This window comes from Bison bison, unplaced genomic scaffold (genome assembly GCF_000754665.1).
Source record: "Bison bison bison isolate TAMUID 2011002044 unplaced genomic scaffold, Bison_UMD1.0 scf7180017864075, whole genome shotgun sequence".
Lineage (NCBI taxonomy): Eukaryota > Metazoa > Chordata > Mammalia > Artiodactyla > Bovidae > Bison > Bison bison.
In genome coordinates, this window is record NW_011494647.1 from 154,667 (window position 1) to 166,674 (window position 12,008).

General features: G+C 40.2%; 3 protein-coding genes across 6 annotated transcripts in view; 1 reads left to right on the forward strand and 2 right to left on the reverse strand.

Moving 5' to 3' along the window:
* STXBP4 (syntaxin binding protein 4) overlaps positions 1–3,072 on the reverse strand; it is a 147,352-nt gene extending 144,280 nt beyond the window's left edge. The window contains exon 1 of one of the 2 annotated variants that reach the window (XM_010837486.1): positions 2,992–3,068. The gene's annotated coding sequence lies outside the window, so the exon portion shown is untranslated. Of the gene's footprint in view, positions 1–2,991 lie in introns of both variants that reach the window. The other variant, XM_010837485.1, reaches the window with a different exon arrangement.
* A 37-nt stretch (positions 3,073–3,109) lies between these two features.
* Positions 3,110–10,292, forward strand: LOC104986812 (cytochrome c oxidase assembly protein COX11, mitochondrial). Of its 2 annotated transcripts, none has more exons than XM_010837489.1 (4): positions 3,110–3,497; positions 6,547–6,702; positions 8,685–8,810; positions 9,201–9,644. In XM_010837489.1, exons 1-4 carry the CDS (start codon positions 3,147–3,149, stop codon positions 9,414–9,416), a joined length of 849 nt encoding a protein of 282 aa, XP_010835791.1. In that variant the 5' UTR covers positions 3,110–3,146; the 3' UTR covers positions 9,417–9,644. The 2 variants fall into 2 exon arrangements, 1 of the variants encoding a protein (XP_010835791.1); XR_825072.1 differs by lacking the exon at positions 3,110–3,497 and adding an exon at positions 3,530–3,798 and having other exon boundaries at positions 9,201–10,292.
* The window catches only part of TOM1L1 (target of myb1 (chicken)-like 1), a 61,567-nt gene continuing 59,647 nt past the window's right edge, over positions 10,089–12,008 (reverse strand). Inside the window, exons 15-16 of one of the 2 annotated variants that reach the window (XM_010837488.1) lie at positions 11,287–11,351; positions 10,089–10,706 (exon numbers count right to left, since the gene is read on the reverse strand). In XM_010837488.1, coding sequence (XP_010835790.1) covers positions 11,288–11,351 — 64 coding nt within the window. In that variant the 3' untranslated portion in view covers positions 10,089–10,706; position 11,287. The remainder of the gene's footprint in view (positions 10,707–11,286; positions 11,352–12,008) is intronic. The other variant, XM_010837487.1, reaches the window with a different exon arrangement.

Below are 12,008 nucleotides of genomic sequence, written 5' to 3' on the forward strand. Positions count from 1 at the left end.
ATGCAGATGACACCACCCTTATGGCAGAAAGTGAAGAGGAACCAAAAAGTCTCTTGAGGAAAGTGAAAGAGGAGAGTGAAAAAGTTGGCTTAAAGCTCAACATTCAGAAAACGAAGATCATGGCATCTGGTCCCATCACTTTCTGGGAAATAGATGGGGAAACAGTGGAAACAGTGTCAGACTTTATTTTGGGGGGCTCCAAAATCACTACAGATGGTGACTGCAGCCATGAAATTAAAAGACGCTTACTCCTTGGAAGGAAAGTTATGACCAACCTAGATAGCATCAAAAGCAGACACATTATTTTGCCAACAAAGGTTCATCTAGTCAAGGCTATGGTTTTTCCAGTGGTCATGTATGGATGTGAGAGTTGGACTGTGAAGAAGGCTGAGCGCCGAAGAATTGATGGCTTTTGAACTGTGGTGTTGGAGAAGACTCTTGAGAGTCCCTTGGACTGCAAGGAGATCCAACCAGTCCATTCTGAAGGAGATCAGCCTTGGGATTTCTTTGAAAGGAATGATGCTAAAGCTGAAACTCCAATACTTTGGCCACCTCATGCGAAGAGTTGACTCATTGGAAAAGACTCTGATGCTGGGAGGGATTGGGGGCAAGAGGAGAAGGGTACGACAGAGGATGAGATGGCTGGATGGCATCACTGACTCGATGGACGTGAGTCTCAGTGAACTCCAGGAGTTGGTGATGGACAGGGAGGCCTGGCGTGCTGTGATTCATGAGGTCGCAAAGAGTTGGACATGACTGAGTGACTGATCTGATCTGATCTGATAGGTAACTAGAAAGGGTTCATAAGATCCAATTATTTGTTGCTAAAAAATGATATTACAAATTAAATGTGCCAAGTCTGAGATGTCAGTCCAGTCCCTGATGTTTTAAGTTTGAAATAAACATCTCTCCCTGCAGGAAAGGGCTGCACTAGCCTTGCCCAAAGTATCCGCATTTCATTCATGGTAGAAGCCATTACTTAGCATTATTTATCAGAATGATTTATGCAACATCACAAGCATATTCAGGCTCATTAAGAACTGCAGTCAACACTGTTCTACTGCTATCAAGATTACTGTACCTTGGAAAAGAGTAATTTCATTTGCAATTAATTATAAACAAAAATCCAAAACAAAGACATTATTATTGACAAATTTATGCTGCTACCTGTTGATACATTGAAGGGTTGCCTGGAAAAAAGAATGGTCAAAGGGAATGCTTTGTTGGTTTCAGTGACATTAACATTTGCATGGGGTTTGAGTCTATGCTGTAAGGAATTTAAAATATGACACGTTTTAACGTAATAGAGATGACAATCTAGTGTAAGAACTAAGGTCGTTACAGATAAAAAAAAAAAAAACTGGCAAACATTCTCATAACACAAGAATAAATTTTCAGAATCAAAGAATCTTGAAATTTTTGTGCCAAAGTAGAAGAGTCAGAAGATACTTTTTTTAAATTTTTTGGTTTGTAATTTTCTGGCCCTGTGACCACAAGTTAATCAATTATTCTTTCAAGGTGACCATCATCACTCACCTGGACTACTGCAATTGCCTCCTAACTGTTCTATTTTTTTTTTGCTCTCTTCCCCTTAGTCCACTCTCCATTCCAAAACCAGCATCTTTTTAAAAATGGGAATCAGATTTCACTTGTAAGCTTCATATTATTTTTAAAATAAAATACAAACCCTTGATACTCCAGTTAAAAAAATAAATAAATAAATAAACCTTGGACATGGCTTAAAAGGTTCTATTACCTGGCCCTGTATACCTGCTCTGACCCATTTACCACTCTTCTTCCTGCTCACAATGCTAGGAACACACTGGCCTCCTTTTTGTTTTTCAATGGTAAGTAGCTCTTTCTTGCCTACCTGCCTTTGCATGACTTAGAATTGTCATTGGTAGGTTGCTCCTTATCATCGCCCTGGACTAAGCTCAAATAGACCTTTCTTTAGTGCCCCTCCTCTTGACTTTCAATCACACTGTACTGATTGTTATCTGAAACTCTTGTGTATCTGTTACTTGCCTTTCTCCTGAGTCCCTTCAGTAAAAGGACACATTCTATAACTGATCTTCTTGGACTTTCTCTGTGCTGTAGCCCCAGTAGGTAGAACGATGTCTGGCCCACAGTAGTACAATAAATAAAATGTTGAATGATTTGAAGTCATTTAACTTCTCAGGATTTCAGTTTTTTCATCCACAAAATGGGTATAATTATAACTACTCTGGACATTAGCAATAAAGTATCTTCATATATACTGTTACGATTTTTATTTTACAAGTAAGGCCGCTAAGTTTTAAAGAGGTCAAATAACTGGCCTAACGACACAAGGCCATAGTGAGGACCCGGGTATGAATCTAGACCTGTGTAACCTCGGAATCTGATCTCTAATAGTTGCTTGCAGGATGCTTCCTTTCATTACGGCAAAATGGGCTATGCAGTCCGCCCCAGCTTGGTCTGCAGGACAACTGAAAAAAGCTATTATATCCCCCGTGCGTTTATTTTTCAAGATAAGCAGTCCATTCCCTTCAACCCCTCCTTAAATGATCCTCACATCCCGGTCACCATCCTCTCAAAAACCAGTCTGACGACGTCTCTCCCGTCCCAGAACTGGTTAATTTTCACTGGGCAAGTGGTTAAGGGACACGAGACCAACAGAAGCCGATTCGCAGGAGCTGAGAAAATAAAGGTGTGCGAGGGTCCAAGCGGGCTGTGGTTGACACAGGAAGGCTTCCTGGGAGAGGTAATTCTTGAGCCCAAACCCAGGACACCGATAGCGGACCGGCCACCAAGGGCCCGCGCGGGACACGGCCGCGGGCAGCCGCCAGGGCGAGACAAAGCCTGCTGGGGGCTGGAAATTTCAGGGACACAAGCCATGTGATGATGGAGTGCACGCGGAGGAGCGCGAGGCGTTTTCCTGAAAGTAAGTTAAACAAATACTGGAGGAAAGCGAAGTGGGAGGAACAGTTATTAACAAAATCGCGAACTTACCCGGCCACCGGGCCTCCGTAGCCCGACCGCAAAAGCGGCTACCTGAGAGCCGTAGCCTAGGCAGCGGCGGGCTCAACCCAGAGCTCGCGAGACCGAGGAGGCCTCGCGAGATCCGCCCCCTTGCCCCTGACAGGCGGACGCGCGTTCCGGGCGTCATGGGAGGGCTCTGGCGTCCGGCTTGGAGACGCGTCGTTTTCTGCGGGTGGTCTTGGAGCCACCTTGGGCGCCCAACCCGGGCTGCTGAGAGGGCAGAGCCGTGTCTCCGGCCGGGGAGGAGCGGGCCGGCGGGTACTGAGCAGGGGCTGAGGCGGCTTGGGACATGGAGGCGCCCGAGCCCGGCGGAGCAGCCGGCTCGGCGGCCGAAGAGCACGAACCCCTACACGCGCTCGCAGGAGGAGGACTGGCGGCGGCGGAACAAGACGGTCCTCACCTACATGGCCGCGGCGGCGGTGGGCATGCTGGGCGCGTCCTACGCCGCCGTGCCCCTTTACCGGCTCTACTGCCAGGTAGGGCTGGCGCGGCCCGCCGGGCGGCCCTTCTGGAGGGGCGGAGGGCCGGGGCGGCTCCCTAGACCTCGAGGCTCCGCGGGCCCCGGTGGAGGACTGTCCCAGAGGAAAACGGGCTTTGAAGGTCATCAGGAAAGCTAGTGACAGAGCTGCCGGTCCAACTCGAGCTCTTGTGTTCTTGCCCGGACCCCACTGCCGAGTGAAATTCCCTGCTCTCAGAGCTGACACCCGAAAGGTCTGCAGCGTACACTCATGTATCCAGCAATCTCCTGCTGCTCACACGCCTGCCTGCTTTTAAAATGTAATTTATGTTCATACTTTCCCTCTGTGAAACACATACAGGTTCTGTGCAAAGGCTAACCCTGGAAACGGGAGTTGCTTCCTACTTATGCTTAAACTGGGAGTAGCTTTTTATCTGTACAAACTACTGTGATTTAGGACTTTGTATAGATGACTTAGGACTTCGAGGCTTTTCCCGTTTGTTAATATGTAACTGTAATGTCCTTCCTCCGAGCTCCCTTTTAGATCAGAAACTCCAGTGCAACAGCATCATTACCTGAGAGGGGAACTTGAGTACAGATTGTTGGATCCAACTCCAGAACTGGGTAATCAGGAACTCTGGGGCCCAGCAATGTGTATTTTAATAAGTTCCATAGCAGATTGTGATGCAGACTTAATGTTTGAGAACCGCAGGCACAGGGCTACTTCACCTGTTACATATCCATGTTTTGCTAAGTTCTTAAGCAGTAGTTTGCTGCTTTGGGCATTAGGTCACCCATGGAGCTTCTTAAACGTATCAGGGCTTCCCTACCCCAGAGATTCTGATTAGGAGACCTGGGTAGGGTCCAGGAATTTGTTTTAAAACCGTGCCATGAATGAGAGCTACACTTTGGGTTCATTCACTAAGTGAGTAATAGCTGATTCCCAAACTTTGTTGTACATCGGAATCGCCAATAATAATGAAATTGGAATCTAAAGAACTTTTTAGTCTCTTAAACTCATTGGAAAAGACTCTGATGCTGGGAGAGGTTGGGGGCAGGAGGAGAAGGGGACGACAGAGGATGAGATGGCTGGATGGCATCACTGACTTGATGGACGGGAGTCTCAGTGAACTCCAGGAGTTGGTGATGGACAGGGAGGCCTGGCGTGCTGCGATTCATGGGGTCGCAAAGAGTCAGACACGACTGAGCGACTGAACTGAACTGAACTGAATATCAGCACTTATTTGGGAAGGGGGAGTGGCTTGATTGCTGGAGGATGAGTGTAGAATGTGAGTTAATGTTCATCACAAGCTAGCCTGGACCAAGCATAAATCCCCAAACTACCATTGATGAAATCATAAACAGAACTGAATCCAAAACATCTAGTGTAGATCTCCCCAACCACGGGGCATGGGCGGGGGGTGGGTGGGTGATTTTATTTTCCAGGGAATATTTAACAATATCTGAAGACATTTTAGTTGCCACAACCTGGGAGGTGAAGGGGGAGCGTGCTGCCTAGTGGGCAGAGCAGAGAACAGACCCATCCCTCACCCCCGCCAGAAAAACAAAGAATTATCCTATCCAAAGTGTCATTAGTGCCAATGAAACCCTGCCCCAAACTGAAATGAACGACAGATTTCATTCACATGGATGAAAGTGCGGGGCAGGAAAGTAAAAATCTATTGTGGTTTGCAATCCTAAACTTAAATCACAGTTGGATGTTCAGTAGTGACATTTCCAAAAGAACGTCTTTTAATTTTTGGAATCACAGAACTTTAGAGCCAAAAATAAGGGATTATGTAAACGACTTCATACACCAAGCTCATTTTATGAGTATAGAAAGTGTAGCCCAAAGAAAGTAAAATTGAGTTTTTGGAGCTACTTAGTGACAGAACTAGACTGGAGCACAGGACATTTTCTTTTCATAGCCTTTTTCTATTGTTTAATTTTGCAAATCATCACACTAATTTGAAGACTGTATTCAGAGACTGTCAGAAAGAAAACATTCAAGTGACTCAGGTTCTTCAGAAACAAGTTACATCTTAAAACGTAGCCTTCTTGAACAGAAGAATAGGCTTGCCCTCTGATTAAACAAGGGTAAATAAAGGCTTGCCCTCTGATGTGTCTCGTAGGGTTATAATGTAGTTTCATAATGTGTGGCAGTTTAGTGAAGCTGATTGACTTGTTTAACAAGCTAAGGTAGTAGTACTGTATTTTGCTGGGAGTCTTCCATAGCCTCAAATTTGGTATTTTTTTCCCAGTATAGTAACAGATTAATTATCCGGAGACCACAATTCTGGCAACCTCAAGCATCAGAAGAATGATGACCCTGGAAGTAAGGATTTTTTTTTAAGCATCTCTGATAAGGAAATAAGTAATGGCAATGAAGATAGACAAGAAGTGTCAGATACAGATTATCCTGATGCCTTATGATTAGTCCACTGAGTGACCAAAGAGGTTCTCTGATTAACTGATGATACCTATGTAAAAGCTGTACAGTACTAAAAAATACAGAAAACATTTACAGAAACATTTTACCAACATGGCAAAATACTTAACGATGCTTGAGGAGAGCAGACTGTAGAAGTGAGTTTACAAACTAATCTGTCCACTAAAAGTTATGATACAGAAAAGGACCAGATAAGAATGTGGAAAATGGAATTAGTTTTATTGAAATGACAGCATTGTGGGTATATTTTATTTCTATTCATAATAGTTATTATGAAATACTAGCAATAAGGAGAAAGATGTTTAATGAAAAGTTCAGCTAAAAATTCAGAGCTCTGTTATCAGTGGAGAGTCCATTCTCTTTCAGATGATTCATTTTTGATCATTTTTACAACCAGGTGATTACAGAAAAATATGACTTTAACATACATAGACCCTTGACACCCAAAAAGTGGTCAAATCATTAGCACATCCATAGGAAATGGTCAGTGACAGTATATAAACCTTGCTGCTATTGGATTATTGTTTTTAAAATTTTGTTTCATCCAGTAAATAGGTCATCAGCACCTAAAACTACTGTACTTTTGTTTAGCGTATTATGCCTTGTTATCTTTTCCTAGACTACTGGACTTGGAGGATCAGCAGTAGCAGGTCATGCGTCAGACCAGATTGAAAACATGGTACCTGTTAAGGATCGCATCATTAAAATCACCTTTAATGCAGATGTGCATGCAAGTCTCCAGTGGAACTTTAGACCTCAGCAAACAGAAATATATGTAAGTACTTAAAGCAATGTTTAAAAGATTGCTTTTTCCAATTTAAAGATTGATTCTTTCATCACTTACTGTTTCACAATTTAGGAAACATTCATCTAAACTTAATTTCAGAATACTGACACATTCCATTACTGTAATTCTTTTATTTCCACAGACTACTTTTTGACAGTGCACTACACCTAATGTAACAAGGTATTCTTTTAAGTTACATGGCGTCATAATAAAAGTTACTTTGGACCAATGGAAAATGTCCTATTTTTATTAGAATCATATTAAGAGTTCTACTAAAAAGTTCTCTGGTCACCAATCTTGAGAGTAGGAACAGCTGTCCTGGTGTGTCAGACAGTAAAAAATATGTCTGCAATGCGGGAGACCTGGGCTTGATCCCTGGGTTGGGAAGATCCCCTGTAAGGGAATGGCTACCCACTCCAGTATTCTTTCTTGCCTGGAGAATCCCATGAAGAGAGGAGCCTGGCAGGCTACAGTCACTGGGGTTTCAAAGAGTCAGACACAACTGAGTGACTAACTTATTTACCCCAGGTAGAGATGATATAAGAAACTGTTGGAAAACATTGGTTACGCTGGAAAGTAGTTTACTGGTTTACATCAAAATATCCCTCTCTCTCGGAGAAGGCAATGGCACCCCACTCCAGTACTCTTGCCTGGAAAATCCCATGGATGGAGGAGCCTGGTAGGCTGCAGACCATGGGGTCGCTAGGGTCAGAAACGATTGAGCAACTTCACTTTCACTTTTCACTTTCATGCATTGGAGAAGGAAATGGCAACCCACTCCAGTGTTCTTGCCTGGAGAATCCCAGGGACGAGAATCCCCTGGTGGGCTGCTGTCTATGGGGTCGCAGAGTCAGACACGACTGAAGTGACATAGCAGCAGCAGCAGCAGCAGCATCCCTATCTCTTAAAATAAATTTAAGGATTTTTGAAGTAATCATACTAAAAAGTTATATTCTAGCTCAGAAAGACTATGCACCTTAAAAGTTGCCTAACATCTTGCCTAGAAGATTTAACTGAAATTACCTCATGAACTGAGGAATAACCAGAAAAGTTTAATTGTAACTCTTATTGGAAAACTCTATGAATGTTAGTGCTTTCCCGGGTTAGTAATCCTGACTGAATCTCTTCAGTGATTGAGGGTGTTAAAGATTGTGGTTCTGAATATTAATTCCAGTCACACAGTAGTATACAAGGTATTAGTGGCTAATCTGGTACATGTGACAGCATCCTTTGGACACTAGTCAGTGTCCAAATACTTTAAAGCTTGCGATTTATTTTATCCATTATTTTCTCTCAAAAGTATTAGTGCTTTTTGGCTAAATAAAATTTCTATTTAGTCGTTTTATTTTGGTCATACATATAATTTACTCTGGTTGTAAAATAAGTTTAAGGTGGTAACGTTCTCTAAAAAGTGAAGTGAAAGTTGCTCAGTCATGTCCAACTCTTTGCAACCCCGTGGACTGTGTGTAGCCTGCTACCGTGCTCTGTCCATGGAATTCTCCAAGCAAGAATACTAGAGTGGGTAGCCATTTCTTTCTCTAGGGGATCTTTCCAACCCAGGGATTGAATCCAGGTCTCCTGCACTGTAGGCAGATTCTTTATCGTCTGAGTCACCAAGAAAACGGAAGCCTTTTTCTAAACAGAATCTTTAGTCAGTTTATATAATATTCAGGGTAAGTGTTAAGAAGACTTGGCTGTTCTTGGACACATTTTAAATAACTTCATCTGCAGCTTATCACTTCAAGACTTCAGACATATAAGAGAACAATCCGTAATATATGTGTAGAGCAATGGTTCTCCACTAACATGCAAGTAACATTTGAAGATCAAATGTTCTTGATCTTCAATTTATTTTGCTGACTCTTAAAATTAGATTAGGCATTATGGTCTGAAATGAAAATACTAATTTAGTATGGAGTGCAGATTTGTAAGATTTAAAGTGTTGATAATGTGTATTTTCCTTAAAACAGGTAGTGCCAGGAGAGACAGCACTGGCGTTTTATAAAGCTAAGAATCCTACTGACAAACCAGTAATCGGAATTTCTACATACAATGTTGTACCATTTGAAGCTGGACAGTACTTCAATAAAATACAGGTATAACTAAATGCAAATGTTATAGAATGTGATAAAAGTACATGAGATTGTTTGGTACTAAATTTACTGCAGTGTTTTTTTAGAAGATACAAATTTTTGAAAGTTCATTTATTTTAAAATTCAAACTTTTTTTCATTGCTTATAATAATTATGCAGAGGTTGAGAGCCAAACTATATGGATATCAGTTTTTTTAAGATTAGAAGAATTTGCTGATTCTCTATCTTTAAAAGCAAAACTCAATCAGAGATGAAAGATGCTGTTATCCTATCATAGAATTTAAAGATTATAATTAACAGCATGCTTATTAAAGCCAATAAATGAAGCACAGTTTCTATTCTAGGTAGCAGAATAGAAATACTAATTAATGAATACTTTTCTATAACTTTTAGTGCTTCTGCTTTGAAGAACAAAGGCTTAATCCACAAGAGGAAGTAGATATGCCAGTATTTTTCTACATAGATCCTGAATTTGCTGAAGATCCAAGAATGGTGAATGTTGATCTCATCACTCTTTCTTACACTTTTTTTGAAGCAAAGGAAGGGCATACGTTGCCAGTCCCAGGCTATAATTCAAATCAGCAACTAAGTCCTGCTTCAAATTTGTGATTTTTAAAAAGTCATGTACCTTGTCTTCTTAGAGAAGTATTTAAACTAATATGAAGCCTTCTGTTTTAAATGTTATGTACGGATGGTTCTTTTCTTCCCAACTCATTTATCCTACTTAAAATGTACGACAGTTCAAACCATGTATGTTAGCAGAAACTTGATTCAGCTCCCCTTTAGGTTATCAGCACTTCGTACTTGTAGCAATAAAATTTATTATTATTTCTCAAATAGTTGGTTATTTTCATTACGAATAGTCACTATTCTAAAAGCTCAAAACAAAAGAGTAATCACTGAGCCCTAACAGCTTACCCAAAGACTACATTTTGACTTCAAATCTGACTGTATTTCCCCTTTAAAATCTAGGGCTATTTTATATTCAGAGTACTAAATAAGTACTTTGAAAGTCTGCTACCATGAAATTTAAATAAAATGCATTAAGTATATCTAGTAGGCTTCCAACGTTTCTTGTGATAATTCCAAGTCCCCAGATTTTAAATCATAAGTGGGATTGTGAGGATTTACTAACATTAGAAGTTCTTCTGAAAAAAAAGAAAAAGTTCTTGAACTGTTTTAATAGTAATTCGTTTGTCATTATAATTTGTGACAAAGGAAAGTACAAGTTATCCTGAATGTTTTCCAATAGACTTTCTTCCAAAAAGACAAAAACAACCATTTAGTGTTATAAAGAATTGTATTTAAAGGCAACCAATGTAGAATCCAGTGACCTCTTAGGGTAAACCTGAAATACAGTTGAACTACAATCATCAAAGCTTTCACAACTTATAATTCTAAATAAGAGTGTTATTTATAAAGAAGTGCAAATTGACTTTTACATTCAACTTTAGGTAAATAAAGGCACTCAAGTATTCTTCCTGAATCATACAGTTTTTCCATATCAGGCTTTCACTTATTAACAATTATTTTGTACTGAAACAGTCTTCATCTACTCTTACCCCATCTCTTGTGATGATTATAAATGTAGGAAGGCCTGTGAAAACATAAGGTGCTACATTTAACCTGGTTGGCCTCAGTACCATGAATTTTTGTTCTGCCTTAAGTTTTAAGGGAATATATGTTACAACCAAGTTCTTCTGAGATAAAGCTTAAGCTGCTGTCAGGAACCCAACTGTGACTCTTCTGTTTAAACCTCATTAATGCAGAGGAAAAATGTTCCACTGTGGTTTTGATGTTTTGGAAGGTCTAACTTGTGGGTCTCAAAGCTGGACAGGGTCCACCTTTTGGAAAACTGGCACCCATAATGCTGCTAGTGAACTGGTCACCCATTTCCACCTGGAGTAAAAAGAAGAGTCAATTATCTCCATCCTTTCCCCTTTCCCCAGTCCTTGATAAGTAGACAGCCACAGTCAAGTAGAGGAAAGGTGGGAATGTACTGCTTCCACACGGCAAGTGTGAAGGGAATAAACATGGTTAATAGGTTACTGGTGGCTGTGTGCATTTATTAGTAAATAAATGGAATGATTAGTAAAGCAACAGAATCCAGACCAACCTAGAATAACAATAAATGGGTTCTACCAGTCCCAGTCACCAAGTATTAACTGTACATAGAATACAAATCTGATTCTATTGCTAAGAATTTTTTTATTGATCAGCTGTTTTTGTTAGCATTAATATTTTTATACCATAAACCGATTTCCGCATTCCCAAGATTTATAATTTTTAGCTAACATGGTCACAAAGAATCTGTCTCATTGATCATTACAATTTGAGTGACATAGGAACTTGTGTAATAACTTCACTCATCAAAGTGTCAGACTGAGATGGCCCTTACAGAACATAAATAATAAATGTAGAAAGTGACAGTTACACTAAAATCATGTGGGATGTAAGGTGTGTGAGTTGAAGTCTTTACCTCAACAATTACTGTGACTTTGAGCTCCTTTGTGGGGATGAACATCAATGTCTTCATAAATAGCTCTGAAACAAATAAGTCATCATGGTAAATTGATAAATATCATGGTTATAGATCAATTTCAATGTACTATTTTGGCTTTTAACTGCCATCATCTTAAAGCAAAAATCTGGTGCCATTTTAGGTGTTGAGGCTATATCAATAAATAAAAACAAAGGTCTCTGCCCTGAAGCTTACATTATAAAAACTACTTTAGATCCTAATGCTGCTGTTCCCATGCATCTTACAAATATGTATCTTATATAACCATCATATAATTTAATGAGAAATATGGCTCAAATTTAGACAGCTTGCTTTCTGCTTTAAAAAAAAAAAAGCAAAAATTGTTCAGCTTTCCCTGGCTTAAACATTAAAAATTAATATTCTAGCTTATTTAACCCCTGTCTTCTTTGTACTTTGTATACAGTCATTTTTCTGTGATAGTCTTCATTTGTCTTAACGTATGTCTATAGATAGAAAATATCTATACCTACAAATATGGCATTAATATACACAGTATATAGCAACACATGACTAAGAAAAAAAACTCATAAAAATCAAAGCACTTTGAAGACATAATTGCTAACTTCAAGAAGTGCCAGCATGGTCCAGAAATTTTAATGTTTCTCAGTTTTGTCTTTCATTTTCCACAGAAATATTTTAGCCTTCTTCACGCTACTCAA

Coding starts and splice junctions, on each gene's coding strand:
- LOC104986812 (XM_010837489.1), top strand. CDS start 3,147: ATGGGAGGGCTCTGGCGTCCGGCTTGGAGACGCGTCGTTTTCTGCGGG. Junction 6,703..8,684: donor CTCAGCAAACAGAAATATAT/GTAAGTACTTAA, acceptor TCCTTAAAACAG/GTAGTGCCAGGAGAGACAGC. Junction 8,811..9,200: donor AGTACTTCAATAAAATACAG/GTATAACTAAAT, acceptor TATAACTTTTAG/TGCTTCTGCTTTGAAGAACA.